This window comes from Balaenoptera acutorostrata, chromosome 9 (assembly GCF_949987535.1).
Source record: "Balaenoptera acutorostrata chromosome 9, mBalAcu1.1, whole genome shotgun sequence".
NCBI classification, from domain to species: domain Eukaryota; kingdom Metazoa; phylum Chordata; class Mammalia; order Artiodactyla; family Balaenopteridae; genus Balaenoptera; species Balaenoptera acutorostrata.
Window position 1 is genome coordinate 6,353,533 of NC_080072.1, and position 21,150 is coordinate 6,374,682.

Genomic DNA, 21,150 nt, shown 5'->3' on the forward strand with positions numbered 1-21,150 from the left:
CTGACCAGGGATCGAACCCAGGCCCCCTGCATTGGGAGCACAGAGTCTTAGCCACTGGACCACCAGGGAAGTCCCCCTCCTTGTCTCTTAATAGCTCCTATTTTCTCTGTTTCTGGCATTCTGAATAATTTCCATAAATCTATCTTCCAATTAAGTCTTTCATCAACTGCTAAACCAATCTATTGAAGTTGTTTTTTTTTTTTTTTTTTTTAACATGTCATGTAAATCCTTTTATAGCTACTTTATTTATTTATTTTTGGCTGTGTTGGGTCTTCGGTTCGTGCGAGGGCTTTCTCTGGTTACGGCAAGTGGGGGCCACTCTTCATCGCGGTGCGGGGACCGCTCTTCATCGCGGTGCGCCGGCCTTTCACTATCGCGGCCCCTCCCGTTGCGGGGCACAGGCTCCAGACGCGCAGGCTCAGTAGTTGTGGCTCACGGGCCCAGCTGCTCCGCGGCATGTGGGATCTTCCCAGACCAGGGCTCGAACCCGTGTCCCCTGCATTAGCAGGCAGATTCTCAACCACTGCGCCACCAGGGAAGCCCTATTGAAGTTGTTTTGATTTTTTTTTTGTTTTTAGTGGTTGTACCAACTCATCGAGTTTTACGTGTCAAATGTTTTATTTTTCATTTCTAGAGGTTCTGTTTGGTTCTTTTTCAAGTTTGCCTGATCATTTTATATACTCTTGCTGTCTTACATTTTAAGTTTTTTTTTTAATAATCTTTTTCTTATTTATTTATTTATTTTTGGCTGTGTTGGATCTTTGTTGCTGCGCGCGGGCTTTCTCTAGCTGCGGTGAGTGGGGGCTACTCTTCATTGCGGTGCGCGGGCTTCTCATTGCCGTGGCTTCTCTTGTTGTGGAGCATGGGCTCTAGGTGTGCGGGCTTCGGTAGTTGTGGCTCGTGGGCTTCAGTAGTTGTGGCTCGCGGGTTCTAGAGTGCAGGCTCAGTAATTGTGGCACACGGGCTTAGTTGCTCCGCAGCATGTGGGATCTTCCCGGATCAGGGCTCAAACCCGTGTCCCCTGCATTGGCAGGCAGATTCCTAACCACTATGCCACCAGGGAAGCCCAAGTTTTTTTTTCAAATTATTATTATTATTTGGCCATGCCATGAAGCATGTGGGATCTTAGTTCCCTGACCAAAAATGGAAGAATTATGAAAAAAGACATGGGGTCCAGGAATTAGGGAATCTAGCCCAGAACATGGCAAACAGAATTCCCAGGAGAAGTGCTCACTGCAGTTCTAGAGAGCCAACAGCATTCACTTAGGCGGGGGAGGAACAGAAGTGTACAGAAAAAAGAGGAACCGTCAGACTGGGTTGAGGAAGAATTAGCAATCGGTATAATATAGAAAACTAAGCAAATGAAAAAAACAGGGCAATTATTAACTCCATGAAAAATAAGTACACAAAAAAGGTAATTTAATTATAGCCCAGTTCTTGGCTCTGTAGTAAGTAGATAACTTTCACACAGTCATCCAAACAGTGAGTATGGATTTACCTAAAAACCGGGGAGAAAAGGAGAGGGCAGGGTGCTCCCACAAGAGAGCTATAAGCCTCATCTATTACGATAGGGAGCCAAGAAATAATGTCTAAGCATAAACATATTTAAAGAATAGCTAAGAGAACTGTAGCATGGGAGCAGTACTGGGGAATGGGGAGAGGCTTGCAGGATCTTAGTTCCCTGACCAGGGATTGAACACGGGCCGCTGCAGTGAAAGCATGAGTCCTAACTGCTAGACCACCAGGAAATTCCTGAGAGGCTGTTTTCTTGTTATAAACTGCCTAATTCCATAGTACTAAGTAGGTACATGTTTTTAGATACGTTAAAAAAAAAAAAAGTCACCACTCTCATCTTTTTTTTTTTTAAATTAATTAATTAATTAATTTATTTATTTTTGGCTGTGTTGGGTCTTTGTTTCTGTGCGAGGGCTTTCTCTAGTTGTGGTAAGCGGGGGCCACTCTTCATTGTGGCGCGCGGGCCTCTATCGTGGCCTCTCTTGTTGCGGAGTGCAAGCTCCAGACGCGCAGGCTCAGTAATTGTGGCTCACGGGCCCAGTTGCTCCGCGGCATGTGGGATCTTCCCAGACCAGGGCTTGAACCCGTGTCCCCTGCATTAGCAGGCAGATTCTCAGCCACTGCGCCACCAGGGAAGCCCTCTCCTCATCCTTAATGTACAGTTTCTTGGAGCTCTAACTGGTGAGGGCATTGGGTATCATGCACAGTTTCTTGCTTTGTATTGCTTTATTTACACTGTCCAGACCAGTACAATTCACATATTTTTTAATAATAGGTACATTGTATTACATCATATAAATTCACGTTAGGTGTTGGGCTTAGGAATAGTTTCTCCACTTTCATCATCATGAATAACTATGAATAGAACCCAGATCAGACTCCTTTGTTCCGAGTTCACACAGTTCATCACTTCACTGGGGTGAAAGGGATTGTGAGGTCATCTGGCCCAGCCCCAGTGACACAGCTCCAGTGACAAGGGGCCCAATACCTGCTAGGGCAGGCCCTTCCATCTCTGATAAGCTCTCTCAGAAAACTCTTCAGGTTAAGCTGACATCTCTCTGACTGACAGCGACACTCGCTCTTCCTGTCTTTCCATTTCCAGACGAAACCTCCTGCTTATTCCAACTGTGCCTCAGTCGGCTCGTTCTAGAAAGTCCAGACCACCCTGATCTAATTGGTCTATGTTTGCGAGTGGCTGGACTGTGCAGAGAGGAGGGGGATGGGGCTCTTTCTCTGGTCCAGTCCCCTTGCTTCTCTTAACCTGGCCCCAGAATGCATTCCCTGGGGAGAACAGGGGGTGACTGTGGGCTGTCCCTCACTGTCTTCGGCACAGAGGCTGTCGCCCGGCAGAATCGATCAGCTTGGGGCCCTTGGTCTCAAGAGCAAAAGCTCTGCACTTACTCCTGTCAAGTACCCCCTTTCTGGAGTTGACTCCTTGTTTCCTCTAGAGGGGCTGCCAACTCTGGGATGTTAGAGCTGAATCTGGTCAAACTGCCTCATTTTACGCTTGGGGAAACTGAAACACACAGGGATTTGGGTACTTCCCACAAGCCTGAGCTGTCTGCCACATGCTAGGCAGTACCTGGTCAGACAGAAGATACCGGTCCTTCCTCAGGCAGTAGGGTTCCTGGCTCACAAATGGCTCAGGGCGGCCCTGGCGGTGCTAACCCTAAAGAAGGCTGTGAGGTGGGCCAGGCAGACTAGCCAGGGGGCTCCAGGAAGCACCAAGGGCCCAGACTGTGGGTCTCTGATGCTTATGGTCTAAACACGTACCTTCGTTCAATCTTCAACCTGACTCAACACCTACGGTCCATGCCTTTCCAGTGAATCTCTCACACTATGGCCACTGCCCAGTGAACTTGCCACTCACCTGACCGATCTGGGCTCCGGGGCATAGGAGAGCATCTCGACTGGCAGTTCTAGGCTTCTGCCTCCCGAACCCCCTCCCCAGGACCCCAGAGACGCCCCTCCTGTGTGCCGCGGCCTCACCTCTGCTCTGCCTAGCTGAGCCTTCCTCTCCTGGGATGCTTTCTGGGCACGAGCATCCAAGTCAGGAGCAGCAGCTGTGTGGTCTTCCAAAGCCTGGTGGGGGGCTGGGGCCACTAGCTCCTGCACGGCACTCTCTGCCCCCCCGCAGCAGCTTCTCCCTTGGTGATCTTCATGGAGGATCACAGGCCTGAGACCTTGGCTGAGCCCAAGACTTCCTGTGGGAAGGCAGCTATTCCCTGGGCCCCCTGACTAGAAAGAGGGGCCCCCTGCTGAGCTCACGAGGGGAGATCAGAGCATGTGTTTTGCCTGCAAGCTGAGCTGGCAGGAGCCAAGCCTCTGGAACCCCAGGGAGCGACAGGGGGCTCAGTCTCACCCAAGAAAAGCCTCTTGACTGTCTCAGGCAAGGCCCCAGCCAATTCTGTAGCAGCAGCAGAGTGACATGCCTAAGGGAAGCGGCAGACAAGGAGGCTGGGCCTATGCCCTCATCTCACCTTGAGCACTTCAGAACTCTGCCTTCAGACCTGGGAGTGGTTTCTGGGGAAAAGTGGGGAGATGAGAGAGCCCAAAGGGCCAATGCCTGGGTTTCCCTGAGGAGGACGGAGCCCAACCTCCTAGGGACTCACCGACCTGCTGCTGCAGGTCACCCAGTGGTCAGGGTGGTGAGAAAGGGGCACTAGGAGAGGAGAGGGAGGCCGTCGCCCAGCACACTGCTGCACCAGAGTGGGCCTGGGGCCGTGGACTCTGCCCGGCTCAGTGGAAGGGGCTGGATCTCCCTGGTCCTGATTCCACAGGGGCTTTAACACGGGCTCAGGGGTCAGGCAGCTGCCAGCCCCTCACTCACAGGCATGCTGATGTGGGCGCTCAGCAGGGGTGCGTTCTGGCCTTCTCGGAGCACCAGCACCTATGGAGAAGGTGCCCAAGGTAGTAGGGGGCATTCCCCCTCTACCCCTGCTCCTGCAAAGGCCAAGCACGGCCTGGTCTGCACTGGCCCTAGTGTAGGGCTCTGTCAAAGGGGAGGAGGAGGCTGGGAGGCCTCTACTGGGCAGACACCCACCCCGTCCTGGCAGCCACCCGGGGCCCTTGTCCGCACTCACTCACACTGACCTCCCCAACTAGTACCAACGGGCAACCTACCTTGATAATGTCTGAGATGCCCTTGTCACTAAGACTCTCCACAAAGGTCTCCAGGGGGTAGTTGAGCCCTGGCACCAGCAAGGGGACCTAAGTTTGGGGACAAAGAGGTAAGGAAGTCAGCCCTCACGCCTAGACGGTGTTTGGTAGATTCCAAAGCACTCTCATACCTATTGTCCCCGCTGAACTTCAGTGTGCCCTGGCAGGGTGGGCAGGGATGACAAGCCCGTTTGAGGAGGATGTGGGCTCAGTGGTGGGAGTGAATGCCGCAGGGCTGCATGCATGTCCCTAATTAAAGCTAAACCTTTTTTTTTTTTTTTTTTCTTTTGGCCACACCGCACAGCAGGCGGGATCTTAGTTCCCTGACCAGGGATCGAACCCGTTCCCCCTGTAGGGGAAACGTGGAGTCTTAACCACTGGGCCGCCAGAGAAGTCCCTAAACCTAAACCTCCAACCAAGTCCAGGGCTATTTCTTTCATATCCCGAAGTCTTTCTCAGTTTCCGGTCCTTCCAACTTAGGGTCAAACCTGGACCCGGGGGGAAACCAGGCTCTTCACTCTGTAAGAGTCTCCTTGGGGCTCCCATTCCTGCTGCAGGAGTGGCTGGAAAACAGGGTGGGCTCTGGGACCCCAGAGCACCAACAGGCTTCTGAGAGCAGCACCGGTGAGGCCTGAACTCTCACTGTTCTCCCAGAACCTGCGGTGTGCCTCCCTGAGACCTCGCACAGGCTGGGAGAAAAGCAGCTGAGGCAGGTCTCGGGGGCTCCCCCAGGGCCCCTGCTGCACCCTAGTCTGGTCTGTGGCTGTAGCCACTTGCCAGCTCCCTCACCTCTGACCTGTGGACATCTAATCCGGCCCCGCCCCACCCTTTCTCACTCCAGGTCTCAGTAAGGTGGGTCCAGTACCTTGAAGAAGGCCCGGGGCAGAGCATAGAGCCCCTCGTTGTACAGGAAGCAGACCAGCAGCCCCAGGATGGGTCGGGCTGTTGAGGTGTTCTGCAGGTGAAGGGTGAGCTTAAAGGTGGGGCCCAGGCCCTGAACCTGTGCAGAGAGTGGGGTGGGGAGAAAGCCCGTAGGACCTAGTGGCCTTGGGGGCCGAATACGGCCTACCCCAGCCCTGCCCGCCTGCTCCCCCATCAGCACCCTCAAGTCACCTTCCTCGAACTGCTCTAACGCACTGTCCATCCGCCCCTCAAAAGGCATGGAGCTCAGAAGCTTGGCTGCATGTGCAAGGGATGAGCAAAAGCCCAGAGCGGAGAAGGGGCTCGACCGAGGCCACGCAGCAAGTTGGTCGGAGGCACAGCTGGCCTGGGGAAGCCGGCCCTGGCTCCCACCTGCGTCCGCGCCCCGCCCCGCCCCGCCCCGCCCCGCTCTTCGCAGGGCCTGGCCCACCTCCTCCTCTCGTCCTCTGGTGGCTGCAAGGATTTCACTTTCCTCCCTCTTCCCCTCGACTGCTCTGCAGCCGCTTCCTCTCTGTATCTATCCACTTTCTTTAGGGAAAGAGACGTCAGAAGCCCAACTGGATCAGACAGCACACCTCAGGGACCCATTCAGAGCTGGCTGGAGCCCTGACGACCTTGAGGTCACTTGTGTCTGAGTACAAGGGCCCCGCATCCTCCTTGTGCCAGTGTAAGTCTCGGGATGGCCCCTTCCCAGTACCGGGCAGTCCGAGCCCCTTGGGCTGCCAGCAGTTACCGAAATGAACAGGTTTCTTCCCAGTACCACAGCTGTAAGAGTCCCTCCAGGCTCCTGGGAAGAAGCGTCCCAAGGTGACCACCTGTGTGCCCTGCCCCAAGTCTGGGGGCTCGTCTGAGGCACCGCATGGAATGAGGGGGCTGGAGAGCGTGCCCCACTCTGCGGCCAGCCAAGGGGAAGAGGCGGCACAGGGAAGAGAAGGTGAGAGCGCTCTCACAGAGGAGGACATGAGACTTGGGCCCTGGGCCAGTGGGAAGGCGAGAAGGGGCACGGGGCCTAGTTGCCTTGGGATCCGCTCCGGGGCTAAGGGGGGCCCGTCCAGCCCTGACCTCTGCCCCTCTGGCCCTGAGGTGGCCTGATGCCCCCCGCCACGTGGGTGCTCACCACAGCGTGCAGCTTGAGCGGCTCCCGCGCCGTCGCAGACACGGGGCTCAGGCTGGACTCGAGGGCCTGCACGGAGGCACGGGCGGCCCGGAGGCGCAGCAGGTGGAGGTCTGCCTGGAAGGCCCGGTGCATGGCTGAGGAGGCACACAAAGGGCCGATGCTGGACTGCTGGACGTGCGGCGGGAGGAGGGGGCAGGGCTGGGGGAGAGCGTGCTCAGGTGGCCGTGGGGAGAGTGCAAGAGGAAGGCACAGCGGGCAGAGGCTGGGAACGCGGGGAACAGGAGCACCGAGGGCCCACAGCCGGCCTCTGGTGACACCGGACGCTGCGGACCACTCCCTGCTCCTCCTTCCTGGTTCTCCCACCACCTGGCTGCCCACACAACCTCAGCCTCCTTTGCTGGCTCCTTCTAGTAAGGGCTGGGGTTCCCTTGAGTTTTGTCCTTGGTCCTCTTCTCATCCTGTCTTCCTCGCTGCACCATCCATGTCCTGCCCCGGCTGTGACCACCCCAAAGAGGAACAACCGCGAGCTCCTGAGGGCAGGGGCGCATCAGGGCCCGGCCCACGTCTGCACCTGGTACTGTGCACTCATCTTTGGCAGCTCGGCGCCCGGCCTGCCTGCTGCTTCTAACTGCCTGATGGGCACCTCCACCTGGACGTCCCATCAACCCCTGGAGCTCAACGCTGCGGAAACCAACCTCAGTTCCCTAACTCCGTCACTGCATCCCCATGCGTCAAGTCACCCAGGTTCACCCCTCACAGCTAATCATTTGCCAAGGTCGGATGACTCTTCCTCAAGGCCTCTCCAGAGCCCACACCCTCCCCTCCATCCCACTGTCCCTACTTTCCAGACTGAGCACCTTGGTCAGCCAGTCTGTCCTTGCTCCTTGTGCCTGCGAGGAGCCTTCTGCCATTCAGAAGCTTTCATCTTTATGTTATCCCATCCTTTCATCTTTCCTTTTTCCTCTAATACTTTCAGTTTATTTTTAATTTACCCAGAATTAACTTTTGTGTTTGGTATGAGGTAGAGTTCTAACTTTTTTTCTAGAAACAAGTTGTCCTAATTATGTTTTTTGGACAGTCTCTCCTTCCCCCACTAATTTGAAATGACACCTCTATCATATACTGACTTTCCACGTGTACAAGGGTCTGCTTCTGGACTTCCTAAACATGCCACTGAGCTGTATCAATTCCCATACTGATGCCACAGCTGCTAATTCCTACAGCTTCATAGTTCATTCTGCTATCTGATAGGCTGAGTCTCCTCATTCCTATTTTCCCCAAACTTCTTAGATTTACACTTAGAATCAACTGGTCAAGTCCTCAAAATAAACCCCATTGGGATTTTAACTGTAACTTTGCTATGTTTCTAGATTAATTTCAGAAGCTGTTAACTAATCAACAGCCTTACAACTTTAGGTCTTACTACCCTGAGACTTGGTTAGTCTCATCATTTAAATATTCAGGTGGTCTTTCCTGTTCTTTAAAGCAGTTTTATAATTTTCTTTATTAGACTTTGTATGTTTTCTTGTTAAGTTTATGTCCAAGGATTTCTTTGCTATTGTGAATGGAAACTTTCTCTTTTCTAACTGGATACTGTTGGTATATACAAAAGCTATTGATTTTTGCTATTTTCATTATAACTTAGAGAACTTCCTAATTGTTTCTCTAATATATCAATTGCTTCTCTTGGGTTCTCTAGGCTACAACAGCCTGCTAGCTATTTTCTTTACCCTGTAATTTATCCTTTAAACTGTAAGCCAGATTCCTTTCAAAGACAGAGGGGGTTGAGTTACTGTATTTTTCTGCTTAACATCTTTCCCATCTCTCCACTACACGGAATAAACCAAAACATCTTAACTTTGCATTCCAGGCCCTTTCGGAGCCAGCTGACCTGCTTTTCCAGCCTCCCCTCTGGCCACTGACCTTCCTGCACTGCACCCGCAGCTACATGGCAGATGCTGCTTATATCCAGGTAGGGCCCTGTGCCTTTTCCCAAGCCTCTGCCTAAATCACCCTCCCCTCTCCCTCTCTGGCTGGTAGGCTTATAATCATCTTTTAGGGTCAAATCCAATATCATCTCTCTCTGAAGCCTTTCCCAGGCTCCCAGGCAAACACACTCCCTTGTGTGTCTCAACAGCCCTCTGCAGAGACTTATTCTACACCTGTCATGCAACATGAAGTTAGCAAGGTCTACTGAGCTCTTTAGGTAGGGACTGGCCTAATTCTAGGCACCTGGCACAAGGCCTGGCATAATCATAGGTATTAAGTGAATGAATGAATGAATGAATGAACAAAAAGAGCAGGAAAATCAAATAGGATAAGGAAGAACCTTGATCAAATTCTACTTCTCTCATGAGAATTCCTGCATCTAGAAGTGGCTGCTCCTTCCTCGAATTCTAGGGGCTCTCGCCCTCACCCACAGCACCTTCCACCTTGAGGTCTAGCTCTTTGTTGGCAGGGTGTACCTCCTAGGCTGTCTCTGGGCTTCCAGAGGCATGAGACCCACCCGGTTCACCCAGGTCTCCTCCCACTGCTCAGGGCACCCAGGTGGCATTCACCCAGTTCCTGCTGCTTTGGCGCAAGGGAGGAGGAAGAGGAAGGAGCCGGCCTGAATCTCACCGGTGCCGGCTTCCCGCTCTCGCAGTGTCTGATCCACATAAAGCCGGGTCTTTCGGGGCATGTTAAGTTTCATGGCCTGGGCTGGTGGGGGACCTGCTTCACCTCCTCCCTCCACAAACACTGCTGTGCGCTTCAGGATCTTGATAATCAGGCCACCACCTAGGGAGGAGGATAGACAGAAGCAGATTTGTCCTCCCCAGTTCTACCCTACATTCCCATTCTTTCTTCCCAAACAATCTGTCTCATATCGACCCATTTCAGTGTTCCTGCTGAGACTCTGAGTTTCTGGAAGGACTGAAGTGTGTGCTACCATTAATTAATTCATTCATTTAGCAGTTGATTTACTTGTTTATTTTTGGCTGCGCCACTCTGCTTGCAGGATCTTACTTCCCTGACCAGGGATCGAACCCGGGCCCCCTGTAGTGGAAGAGCAGAGCCCTAACCACTGGACCGCCAGGGAATTCCCTAGCAGTTATTTATTGACCACTGTGATGTTCCTGGCATTGTGGCTGATACTGGGGTGAACTGGAGACACAGCCAGGGCCTGGCCCCCAGGTAGCGACATCAGACTGCTAGTGAGCTGTCCCCAGTGAAGGCCCAGCCCAGACAGGACGTGTGTCTGCAAGCCCTGCTTTCCAAACCCAGGCCCACCCGTGTTCCACATCCGCCTCCTCTTCTTTCCCAGGATCTGGCCTATCTCACTGACTCCCAACTTTAAAACCCTTGCCAGGCCTGACTCTCCTCACCTCGTGTAGTCATGACGAGGGTGTGATCTTCCCGCCCGTAGCGGCCAAAGCAAAGGCTGGTCACTGCATCCTACGGTGGAGATGTCAGAGTTTAGCTGGGAAAATGACTCAGTGAGGAGAGCAAGACTGGGGGGAGGGGGATAAGGCTGGGAGACCCCAGGTATGACGTAAGAGGTGAGATGTGAGGCGAGGCCTGGAGCCGCGCCGCCTCTAATCCCAGCCCCCTCCTCACTGCCACGGCCGCAGTTCCAGACTGAATGTCACTGGCTTTGGGGTCAGCTTTCTAAGAGGTCTCCCAGCCTAGTCTTCCTCCCCAGTGTCTTTCACACTGCTGCCTCTGCTGCCTTTCAAAAATACAAACACGACCACGCCTATTCCCTGCTGAAAAACCTCCAGTGGCTTTTGCCCTCCTTGTTAGGACATTCAAGGCCTTCCGCATCTGAGGCCAAACTGCCTTTTCTATCAGTTCTCTCCCTGCCCTTTCCCCAACCCGCACACCACACCGCCTGCCCTCCCAGCAGCCTGTGGTCCAAACCAGCTGCTTTCCAATTTTACATTGTGACATACGACACTTTATACATACAGGTACACAAAGTTTCACATGTGATATATTCTGAACTTCTTTTTTCTGGTTCTGTTGCTGGCCTATTAAATTGATTTTGTTTGAAAAACTCTGGTCCAGGTTCATCAAACTACCTGGATTCCTTTAAAGAACACTCATGCCTCTCAGCCTTTGTTCATGTTATTTCCAGTCTGGAATATTCTATCTCCATTTATCCACTCCACTTATCGAAGCAGACTGCTTCAAGGCCCAGCTGAATTGTGATTTGCCCTGTGAAATGGCTCCTGAGTTCCGTCCCCATTTATCCTTCACCACCGCCCCCAGTCACTAGGCTGCCTCTGTGCTTTTTCAGTGCTTTGCTCTGCTTTAGTCTGCCTTGTATTTGAATCAGCTGTGTCTCTAGCTGGCTATCACTTCAGACTGTAAGTTCCCTGACAGTAAGGATTCAGTCACTGATTTATCCTTCTAATACAGTGAGTTGTGCATATGAGATGCTCAGCGAATGTTTTCAAAATGCATCAGAAGTTAAGGGTGGCAGGTGGAGTGGGGTCAGGAGAGGCAGCTAAGGGGCCCCACCGGCGGGAGCGGGGCAAGGAGGAGTCAGCAGCTCACCGGCGTGCGGACGACGCTGAGCAGGGCCTTGTCGCGGTAGATGCGGACCTCTCCGTTGGCCAGTCCAGCCATGACGGCCTGCAGGCCCCGGGAGCGCTGCTCCAGGAGGTTCATGGTCAGGATGGCCGCGGGCATCTGCACTGTCCACAGCCTCTTACCCTGCAGGGGGGATGGGGGACGGCTAAGTGTCTGCAGGGGGCTCAGGGCTTAAGAGCGGAAAGAAGGGGTGGCTGGAGTTGCTGGGAAGGGAAGGCCAGAAGGGCTCGCCTGCTGCGGGGGGTGCTGAGGAGGCACGGGTGGAGGGGCTGGGGCTGCTGCTTGCCCGGAGGCCACCACACCTTGTGGGTGAAGCCGTGCAGGCTGTCTTGGTTGCTGCCCACCACCAGGACCTTGTGAACCCGGACAAGCCCCACAGGCTGGGCACTCAGCTCGATGCAGTACTTGGGGCGCTTGGAGTCTCTGTGGAATAAAGACACACTCTCCCAGCCCCAGACAAACCCTCTCTCCTTCCCTGGCTGACCTTCCTCTTTCCAAGCCCCACAGACTATCCTGGCAGGAACCCTGGCCCACAAGTAGATGACTGCCGTATTAGTTCCACCTCTATGACTTAGTAGCTGCATGACCTTGGATAACAGGAAGTGTGTCTTCCCTCCTAGCCTTCCTCTCAACTTCACCACAGTAATTTGTGTGATAACCTGGCATTTACTAGTTTACAGTGAGCGTACCGCAGGTTAGACAAAGTAATGGACCGACGCAGTTTAGTAATTTATCAGAAAAGCATGAGGAGTTTACTCTGTGTAAATGCACTGTTCTCAGTTTCCTGGCCTCTGAGTCTTAATTTCTCTTATCCAGAAAGTAGGGATAATTCCTGTCTGTCCATCACAGGCTCTAGCCCACCTTTCTTAAGTCTGAGCCAGAGTCATCTCCCACCTGCTGACTCGTCTGAGAGCTTCCCCACTGGTCTCCGGGGCTCCTTCCAATCTACCCTCCACCCAGCACGGTAATCTTTAAAAAATGTAAACGGGTCATGTCATTCTTCTGAGTAAAACCCCATAACAGTTTTCTACTGCACTTCGGATAAAATCCAAAATCTTTACCATGTCCCACCAGGTCCTGCATGACCCGACCCTGGTCTCTACGTCATGTCTTGCCACCAAGCTTGAGTGGCACATGACAATGTCTTTCCCACCTAGAGTTCGCTTAAATTTCCTCTGCCTGTAACACTCTTGCTTCACTTTTTGAACAACTGGCTCCTTCTTAACCTTCAAGTCATCTCCCCAGACAGGCATTCGCTGATCACCCTGACCCCATTATTTTTTCCCATTGAGCCTAGATTTTTCCTCCATAGCATGCATCCAGTTTGCAATATTATCTTAGTTTGTTGACTTTAATATCTATCTTCCCACAAGAGCAGGGACTTTGTTTATGTTTTGCTCATCAATATATCCCCAATACCTTATACAATGCTTAATACATAGTAGGTGTTCAAAAACATTTCTTGAATTAAAAAAATGACTGTTGAGAAATATCAAACTAATGCATAAGGAAATTTCACATACCTATAAAAGCAACAGAACAAATATGAGAGACTATTTTTATTTCTTCTAATATCTGATTGCATCACTCGTGTTACGGCCACCCAGCCCGGTCTCTCACTTTGCCAGGCCCCATCGGACAAGCCTCCACACGTCCCCTGTGCTCAAGGGCTCTGCCTCCTATATGAAGTTCTCAGCTCTTTCCATTCCCACATTCCAGCCCCAAAGCCCCCTGCTCATCCTACAAGCCCTCAAAACCACCAGGTTTCTGAGATGTTCCTCTGGCCCCAGAGACCACGGATGTGGCTACCTTCTCAGCATATAGATGTTCCCGTTGCGGCAGGCAGCAGCAAGACGGAACTCCACATCGAACTGGCCAGAAGCCTCCAGGAAGACGGGGACGCTGGGTAGGCTCATCTGCAAAGAAGAGACTCAAACATCCGGATTTCCTTGGAGCCCCAGCCCTTCCCTGACCTGAAGTAATTCCTCCAAGTCCCAATCTCCTCACTCACACCCTGCTGGTCACAGTTTAAACTTGTACAATTTTTCTGGAAGGAAACTCGGCAACATGTAGCCCTTTGACTAAAGTAGGCCACTTCTAGGAATGCATCGTAAGGAAGCATTTAGATAAGCACACAAAGATGTTTGGGCAAGGAAGCCCACTGCGGTGGTGTTAATAATAGCAAAAAACTGCAAACAAATGTACAATAGGTGACAGGGTACATCTATATAATCAATGTTGTGTGGCCTTTGAAAAGGCTGGTGTGGTTTTATATAGATATGGAAAGATATTGATAAGCTTCTGCTACATGAAAACAGTAGCTTACATGATCCTATACCACGAGGCCATATTTGTAAAAAAAAAAAAAAAATTATGTAAAGTTATATATCTGTGTCTAAATATGAAAATGTCTGGAAAGACTTATGCCAAAGACTTATCTGTGGGTGGTGGGATTTGGGCATATATATCTTTTTCTTTTCTTCTTCTTTTTTTTTTTTTTGGCCCCATCACATGGCATGTGGGATCTTAGTTCCCCGACCAGGGCTTGAACCTCCTGCAGTGGAAGCACAGAGTCTTAACCACTGGATTGCCAGGCAAGTCCCTATATCTCTTTCTTTACGCTTATCTACATTTTATAATTTTCTACAATGAACACATATTACCAAGAACTAACTGGGGGGCAGGAGATATTGGGGAACGGGGGAGGGAATGGAGCCTGGGCCACGGGTGTGCCCACGGCCAGGCCCCACACTGACCTTGGCCAAAACAGTGAAGGCCTCTGGGTCCAGCACCAGGAGCTCCTTGTTCTCAGTGCCCAGCACCAGACAGGACACAGCGTCCTCGTCAGCCAGGTTCTTCTTTAAGGTGGTCATGGTGGTGATGACTGTCTGCAGAGGGACTCCAGGGGTCAGCCAGTAGCTCCCCTCACACCGTCCCCCCAGATGCTCCCAGGACGCCCCAGGAAGAAAGAGGGCAAAGGAGGAGGAAGAGTATCAGAGATGCGACAGAAGATTTATGTACAAAGGTGTTTACTGCAACAAACCTAACTTTCTAACAAAAGAGGATTGTCTAAGTCAATTATAAACTATCTGTATGATAAAAAACCCATGCAGTCATTTACAAAAATCACATTTTACAAGAAGACTCAATGGCAGGGAGGATGCTTCTAATGTAATAAGAGAAAACACAGGTAAAAAGTTATGTTAGTATTATCCCAGTTTTTAAAAAGTATATGAATAAAAAAACATGCTGGAAAGCTAAACCCTTAAATACAAACACTGGTTATCTCTGGACAATGAGATCATAGGTGATGTTTAATTTCTTCATTATGCTTTCCTACAGTTTCTACAGTGGGCATATGTTCTTTTTCTAATTGTGATTGGACAGAAAACAAAAGAGAAGGGGACGATCCCTTTTTTAGGAATTTCTCCTATGGAAATAATGTAGCGGGACTAAAATGTTTCTTTGGATAAAGCTGTTCATTGTGTGACTATCTTTAAGATAAAAAAAAAGAAATGATCCCCAATGCCTAGTGGAAGGAGAAAAGTTATAGAAACATGGATGTTAGTGGCTCCCGATCACGTAACCATGGCACATACTTGGAACGATGGCCTCCCCAAAACTGCATCTCTTAAGAAATACTTACTTAATTCACTTCCTGATTTTAAAAGTACTCAAAGATAGTGACAACTGTGGACCTGAGCTGCTGATCAGCAGGAGAGAACAATGTCTCTCGCAGAACTGTCTAAGGATAGCCAGAGGCTGAGGTATGTGTTGGTCAGTGTGTTCGGCTCACGTGGCCTCTACCGGAAGTAGCCGGTTCCCCTGCGGCTTTCTGAAATGCAGGGACAGCTATGGGAGCCCATCCCTGGGCTAGGGTCAGGAACCCCTAGGTCAGGAACCACTGGAGTTCATCAACGAATAGAATCATCAATAAAGCCATTAAAAGCATAACTAAGAAAAATATGAAGTGCATAAAAAGGAGACATTTCTTCTCCAATGACCTGCATGTGAATAGTTACATAAACTATGAATGAAATAATGAATAATCAATGAAATAATCAAGGGGCCACTTGATTAAAAATGGAGTTCTTCAAGACTAATGCTCGGGCTTCCCTGGTGGTGCAGTGGTTGAGAATCCGCCTGCCAATGCGGGGGACACAGGTTCAAGCCCTGGTCTGGGAAGATCCCACATGCCACGGAGCAACTGGGCCCGTGAGCCACAACTACGGAGCCTGCGCGTCTGGAGCCTGTGCTCCACAACAAGAGAGGCCGCAATAGTGAGAGGCCCGCGCACCGCGATGAAGAGTGGCCCCCGCTTGCCGCAACTAGAGAAAGCCCTTGCACAGAAACGAAGACCCAACACAGCCATAAATAAATAAATAAATAAATAAATTTATAAAAAAAAAAAAGACTAATGCTCAAGATATAATGTTATGTACTCAAGGGCAGCAGGGTATAAAAGCATATTTATAAAGGAAATGTACCAAAATGGTAAGAGTACCTCTGAGTAGTGAGTGTAGTCACTTATATTTCTCCTTTATATTTCTCTTTATTTTCAAAGTTTTCTCTAATGAAAATATATTACCTTTACCCCCAAGATGATAAAAGTTATATAAAGCTACATAACTATATATCAATTCAGAGCTGTCACTGTGGGGCTTCCCTGGTGGCGCAGTGGTTAGGAATCCGCCTGCCAGTGCAGGCGACATGGGTTCAAGCCCTGGTCCGGGAAGATCCCACATGCCGTGCAGCAACTAAGCCCATGCACCACAACTACTGAGCCCGCGTGCCACAACTACTGAGCCCGCGCGCCTAGAGCCCGTGCTCCGCAACAAGAGAAGCCACCGAAATGAGAAGCCTGCGCACTGCAACGAAGAGTAGCCCCCTCTCACCGCAACCAGAGAAAGCCCATGTGCAGCAACAAAGACCCAATGCAGCAAAAAATTTTAAAAATGAAAATAAATAAATAAATGTATTCAAAAAAAAAAAAAAGCTGTCACTGTTAACTGGAAAGTAGAAGCCCTGCAGCTTTGTGACTATATATGTGGAAGGGTAACTGCAAAGTAAAACTAGTCGCGTTTGTCTGTAGAATTTACCACTAATGTTACATGGTCTTTTTTAAAAACTGTCCATATTTTTTCTAGGGAAATAAGAGAGGGGGCAGTACCTGCCGCCTGATGGACTTGGACTTGTGCTGGTTCACAAATGCCTCCATTTCACTCAGCTCCAGCTGCAGAAACCTGGACACACAGAGCACTGACACCTGCATGCCTTGGGCCTGGCTGCCCTCCCCAGGCCACTCCACAGCCGCTCCCTCCCCCCTGGGAGCTTCTGGAGCTCTGGCCCTCCAGAGGGCCCTTACCTGAGTGACTGCACAGACAAAGGCACCTCTGCCTTCTCCCTGTAAGGAGAGGGACCATCATGGCAGGTTTAGTTAAGGAACAGGGCCTGGGGGTCAGACTGCGGGCTCTGGGATGAAGGCGTAGGGGTGGGGGAGTGAGGGAGGGGTAGGAGGCATACGAAGGGGGAAGTGGGATCTCACCGGATGCCCTCCAGCATCTCCTTCAGGGTCAGGGGGTCAATGCGGTCCTGGGCCAGCATGGGAAGAAGGTACAGCGTGTGAGCACCAGAGCCAGGCAGGGAACGAGGACAACCCCGAGGCTGCCCCCTCCGCCTTCTTGTTCTCATCCCGCCCATCACTCACCTCTTTGGCCTGGTTCCAAAGGTCTTGTTCCAGGGGGTTTGGAGGCAACTGGGGCAGGGTGAACTTGAAGTAGGGCCTGAGATTCTTATACACATACACACAAGGGCCTGACGCGAGTGCCAGCGCTGGTGTCCGGGGTTCGTGTTGCTCCATGAGGAAGGTGGCAGCAGCGGCTGGCAGGGCAGGTAGCGGGCTTTCGCTCAGCACTGTGGGTCCTTTAAGCACCTTCAGGCGGGGCTGCTGCCCACCTGGGCCAAGGTCCCCCACCACCAGCTGTAGAGAGAGGCTGGCTGATTCCAGGCTCAGGGTCTAAAGACCCCCCTACTGCCCCTCTTCTTGGGCTTAGCTTTTTGCTGGTGCACATTCATATATGCTCACAATGCACCATGGGTGGGTGGAGGAAGGGCAAAGGCTTTGCAATAAGGCTTGCAAGCCATGTGACCTTGGGAAAACCGATGCAACTTCCTGAGCCACAGTTTTCCCACGTGCAAAAGGGGAATACCTACCATATGACACTTGTAGTGAAAATCAAATGAGATAATCAACTAGAGAACCTAGCGAGGAATAGGTGGCAGCCGATGTTTTCATCGTTTGTTCAGTAAACATTTCTTCAGGGCCTGCTCCATGCCAGGCACTGTTCTAGACACTGGAACAGTTGCTGAGGTCAGTGGGGGGCCTGAAACTCATATCTGGGCTCTGAGGCCTGGCTTCCAAACGGGAACAGAGCTAAAGATGCAGAACCAATCACGCAGAGCAGGATGTGCTCTATGGACCCAGAGAGGAGAACCAAGCTCCTCAGCCTGTCTTTTCCACCCTCCAAGCCACTGTAGCTGTCATGCAAGCCCATTCTCCTGAGTGAGGCCTTCAAGGCCCCTCTGATCTGGTTCCCAACTTGTTTTCTAACACCTCCCTATCCATGCTATGCTCCAGCCAGAATGGGGGCTGCCACAGAACGCCCGGATTCTGAGCATGTACAGTGTGCTAGGATCCACACCAGTAACCTCATGCATCCTTTCATTCAATCCTAGCAACAGCCTGTGAGGTAGGTACGATTATTAGCCTCATTTCACACATGAGGAAGCTGTGGCTTAGAGATGTTAGGTAAAAGTCACACGGCTAGTAAGTGGTAGAGCTAGGACCTGAACCTAGGTCTGTCTGGATCCAAAGCCAGTGGTCTTAACTATTATTTCATATCGGCCTCAACTTTCTAATTTCAAATTTACTCTTTCCAAATATGCTGTGAACTTCCAAGCCTCTCTGCCTCTGCTTGTGCTGTTCCCTCTGCCTGGAATGCCCTCCTCTCTTCCATGCCTTCTTGGTACACTTCATTTATCCTTCAGCACAGGTTCATGTTACTGCCCTCTAATGCCTCCTGATAGATTCACTGTTCTTTCATTGGTGCTCCCGTAATACTTTCCATATATTCTATTTTAGCATCCACTCATCTACCCCAAAAATATTTATCAAGTATCTAATTTGTGCCAGGCACTGGGTTAGATGCTGGGAATCAACAGTAAGCAAACTAGCCATTGAAAAAGTTATTACACAAAAGCATTACCATTTCACATTAGTTATTGGGTCTGTGATTTCTCTACCCTTCACTGCTGTCAGCCCAGCGCCAAGCATATACTAGGTGTTCAGTCAACATTATGGATGAATTAAGGACACTGTCTATATCTCCTTCTGACTATGGACTGACTCATTTCTGAGTTTAGTGTGTGCACAACACCTGACACACAGAAGGGGTTCACTGTATGCTTGCCGAATTGTTGAATGATTTATGGATAGGAATTTGGGGGCCAAAGTCACCAAATCCTACTGCACAGTCCATGTAGGGTATGATTCCCTTCAAGCTGCCCACATAACACACCCATTGTGGGTTCACTGCCCCTGCTGAGGGCTGAGCTGACAGACCCAGGTCTGCCACCTTTTACAAACTCGGTAAACTCAGCCTCTCAGAATCTATTTTCCCACTAATAAATAATATCTATGTATGTGAAACTGCCTCAAAGAGAGTCTAGTCCAGACATGTTAACTTCCTTTCTTTAGCCCAATATATATCTCAACCTTTTAAAAACCTGTGCCTTCAAAATTTATCTATTTTTCTTTTTCTTTTTTTTTTTTTTTTAATATTTTCTTGACTGCACCGTGCGGCATGTGGGATCCTAGTTCCCCAACCAGGGGTCGAACCCACGCCCCTTGCATTGGAAGTGTGGACTCTTAACCACTGGACCGCCAGGAAAGTCCCCCAATTTTTTATTTCTTTATTTACACTTTATTTACTTACCTTTATATTTTAAATTAAATTTAACATTTAACCTTTTTATTATGGAAAATTTTCAGTCATATACAAAAGTAGAGAGACTCATATAATGAACCCCCAAATACTCATCATCCAGCTTCAACAATGATTAGCTCATGGCTAATCTTAAAATCTATGTCCTTTTTTTAAAAAAAAAAATTTATTTATTTATTTGGCTGCACCGGGGTCTTAGTTGTGGCACGTGGGATCTTTCGTTGCAGCATGCGGGATCTAATTCCCTGACCAGAGATCGCACCCGGGCCCCCTGCATTGGGAGCATGGAGTCTTAACCACTGGACCACTAGGGAAGTCCCTATGCCCTTTTGATAAACATAAACCTCTCACTCTCCTCCCTTCTACTTTCCCTCCAGAGTAACGCCCACCCCCAACCAAGGGATGTGCCGTGCCAGCAAAGAATTACCTCAAGTTAACAAAATTAAGAGGCTTTATCTTAGTATAATTTCCAGCAGCATTTTGCTTTGCTTTACTTTCCGCAGTCTGTACTGTGAAATCAACAGGTTCTCTTCACTTTCCACGTTAAAAATAAAATTTAACCCTAAATGTGCTTTTTCAAAGTACACGTTAATCCCAGATTATGCTGAGCTTCTTTGGAGCCATCGGGAAGTCTCACCTCTGGGGTGATACGCTTACCTTGTACTCCCCGTCCCCATGCAAATCTGCCAGCTCTGGAAAACATAAAACAGCCATAAGCCAGGGTCTCAGAATTCTAGAGGCTTCACGACAGAACCATCTGACTCCTCCGTCCCCCAAGAACCGGCGTTCCTGGTCCCAGAGACTCACCCAGGCAGGCGGAAAAGGTGTGGATGTTGGCCATGGGGTCGTAGTGTGCATCCAGCCATTTCGAACTGGCTTCACTGCTGGGAGAAGAGGGAAAGAGTTGTGGGGGGCGCGGAAGATGAATCCCAAGGGAGGGGAAGAAAACTTGCCGGAGCTGGTTTCTGAGAATGAGGTGTGTAGGGAACTCTGAACTAGGGGTATAGAACATCTGGGTCCAAGTCCAGGCTCCACCACCGGCGCACAGAGTGACCTCGAGTCACCCACACGCACCCATTCACTCCTTGGGCCTCAGTTTCCCCACTTGATCTCTAAGAGCCCTTCAAGGACCGCCAAGGCTGCTGAGAACCGCAGGAGCCCAGATCCCGGGGACCAGGGCACCCTCTTTACATAGGTAGGAAAAGAGGCCTCCAGGACCCCAGCCTTCACCTCTCAGCTCTGCCGCTGTCGGAATCCGACGAAGACGCAGCAGCCATCTTCTCAGCCGTCACCCTGGCAACCAGCTCCGGCAAACCGCCGCGCAGCGCCTAATAGAGCCCGGGTTCTGCAAAGCTCGCGTATAAAGGTTCCGGGCGCTCAGCTTTCCGGCCCGGGACGGAGAGGCCAGCGAGCAGGATGCTCTGGCTTCTGCCGGGTTTCTAGCTACTGAGATGCAATCCCTCATTCCAGCTCATATCATTTATCCTTGATCCTTCCAGTAGGAGCTTCTGGGCCCTGCAGCTCAGGGTCAGCGGCAGGGCCCTCTGGCTTTGAGCCCTGGAGAGGAGCCCTTCTAGTGTTTATGAGCAGCAAAACTAACTCCTCCCCTCTTCATCCTCATGGTTAACCGGGTGGAAAAGAGGCCACTCCTTTTCTCCCTCCTTACTCTAGAGGTCCAGGCTCAGAGAAAAAACACAAAGGGTAAGACATTAAATCCTAGGATTGTGACTGAAGTTGAGGCTTTCCAGTTTTTAGGTTCCTGGAATATTTTAAAATAGAAGAAAAGCCACGAAGGAGGACGGCAAAAATTGTGCTATGTTCATCTCTTGACTCTCTGTACATCCACATTTAGAGGTGATG

At 50.6% G+C, this 21,150-nt stretch overlaps 1 protein-coding gene across 5 annotated transcripts; it reads right to left on the reverse strand.

The window, feature by feature from the left end:
* Positions 1–1,902: 1,902 nt before the first annotated feature.
* Positions 1,903–20,864, reverse strand: BBS1 (Bardet-Biedl syndrome 1). 5 transcript variants are annotated; one of them, XM_057552019.1, is made up of 18 exons: positions 20,521–20,864; positions 20,098–20,174; positions 19,948–19,982; positions 16,995–17,267; positions 16,833–16,879; positions 16,653–16,691; positions 16,458–16,530; positions 14,044–14,175; positions 13,097–13,203; positions 11,590–11,710; positions 11,252–11,410; positions 10,078–10,147; positions 9,332–9,490; positions 6,713–6,846; positions 5,540–5,629; positions 4,639–4,725; positions 4,346–4,405; positions 1,903–2,108 (listed from the first exon to the last, which is right to left on the reverse strand). In XM_057552019.1, the coding sequence occupies exons 1-18, from the start codon at positions 20,565–20,567 to the stop codon at positions 2,031–2,033; spliced, it is 1,788 nt and encodes a 595-aa protein (XP_057408002.1). In that variant the 5' UTR covers positions 20,568–20,864; the 3' UTR covers positions 1,903–2,030. The 5 variants fall into 5 exon arrangements, with proteins under 5 accessions (XP_057408002.1, XP_028019464.2, XP_057408000.1 ...); XM_028163663.2 differs by having other exon boundaries at positions 5,540–5,674; positions 20,098–20,171; positions 20,521–20,862; XM_057552017.1 differs by having other exon boundaries at positions 5,540–5,674; positions 20,521–20,862.
* Between the last annotated feature and the right edge of the window lie 286 nt (positions 20,865–21,150).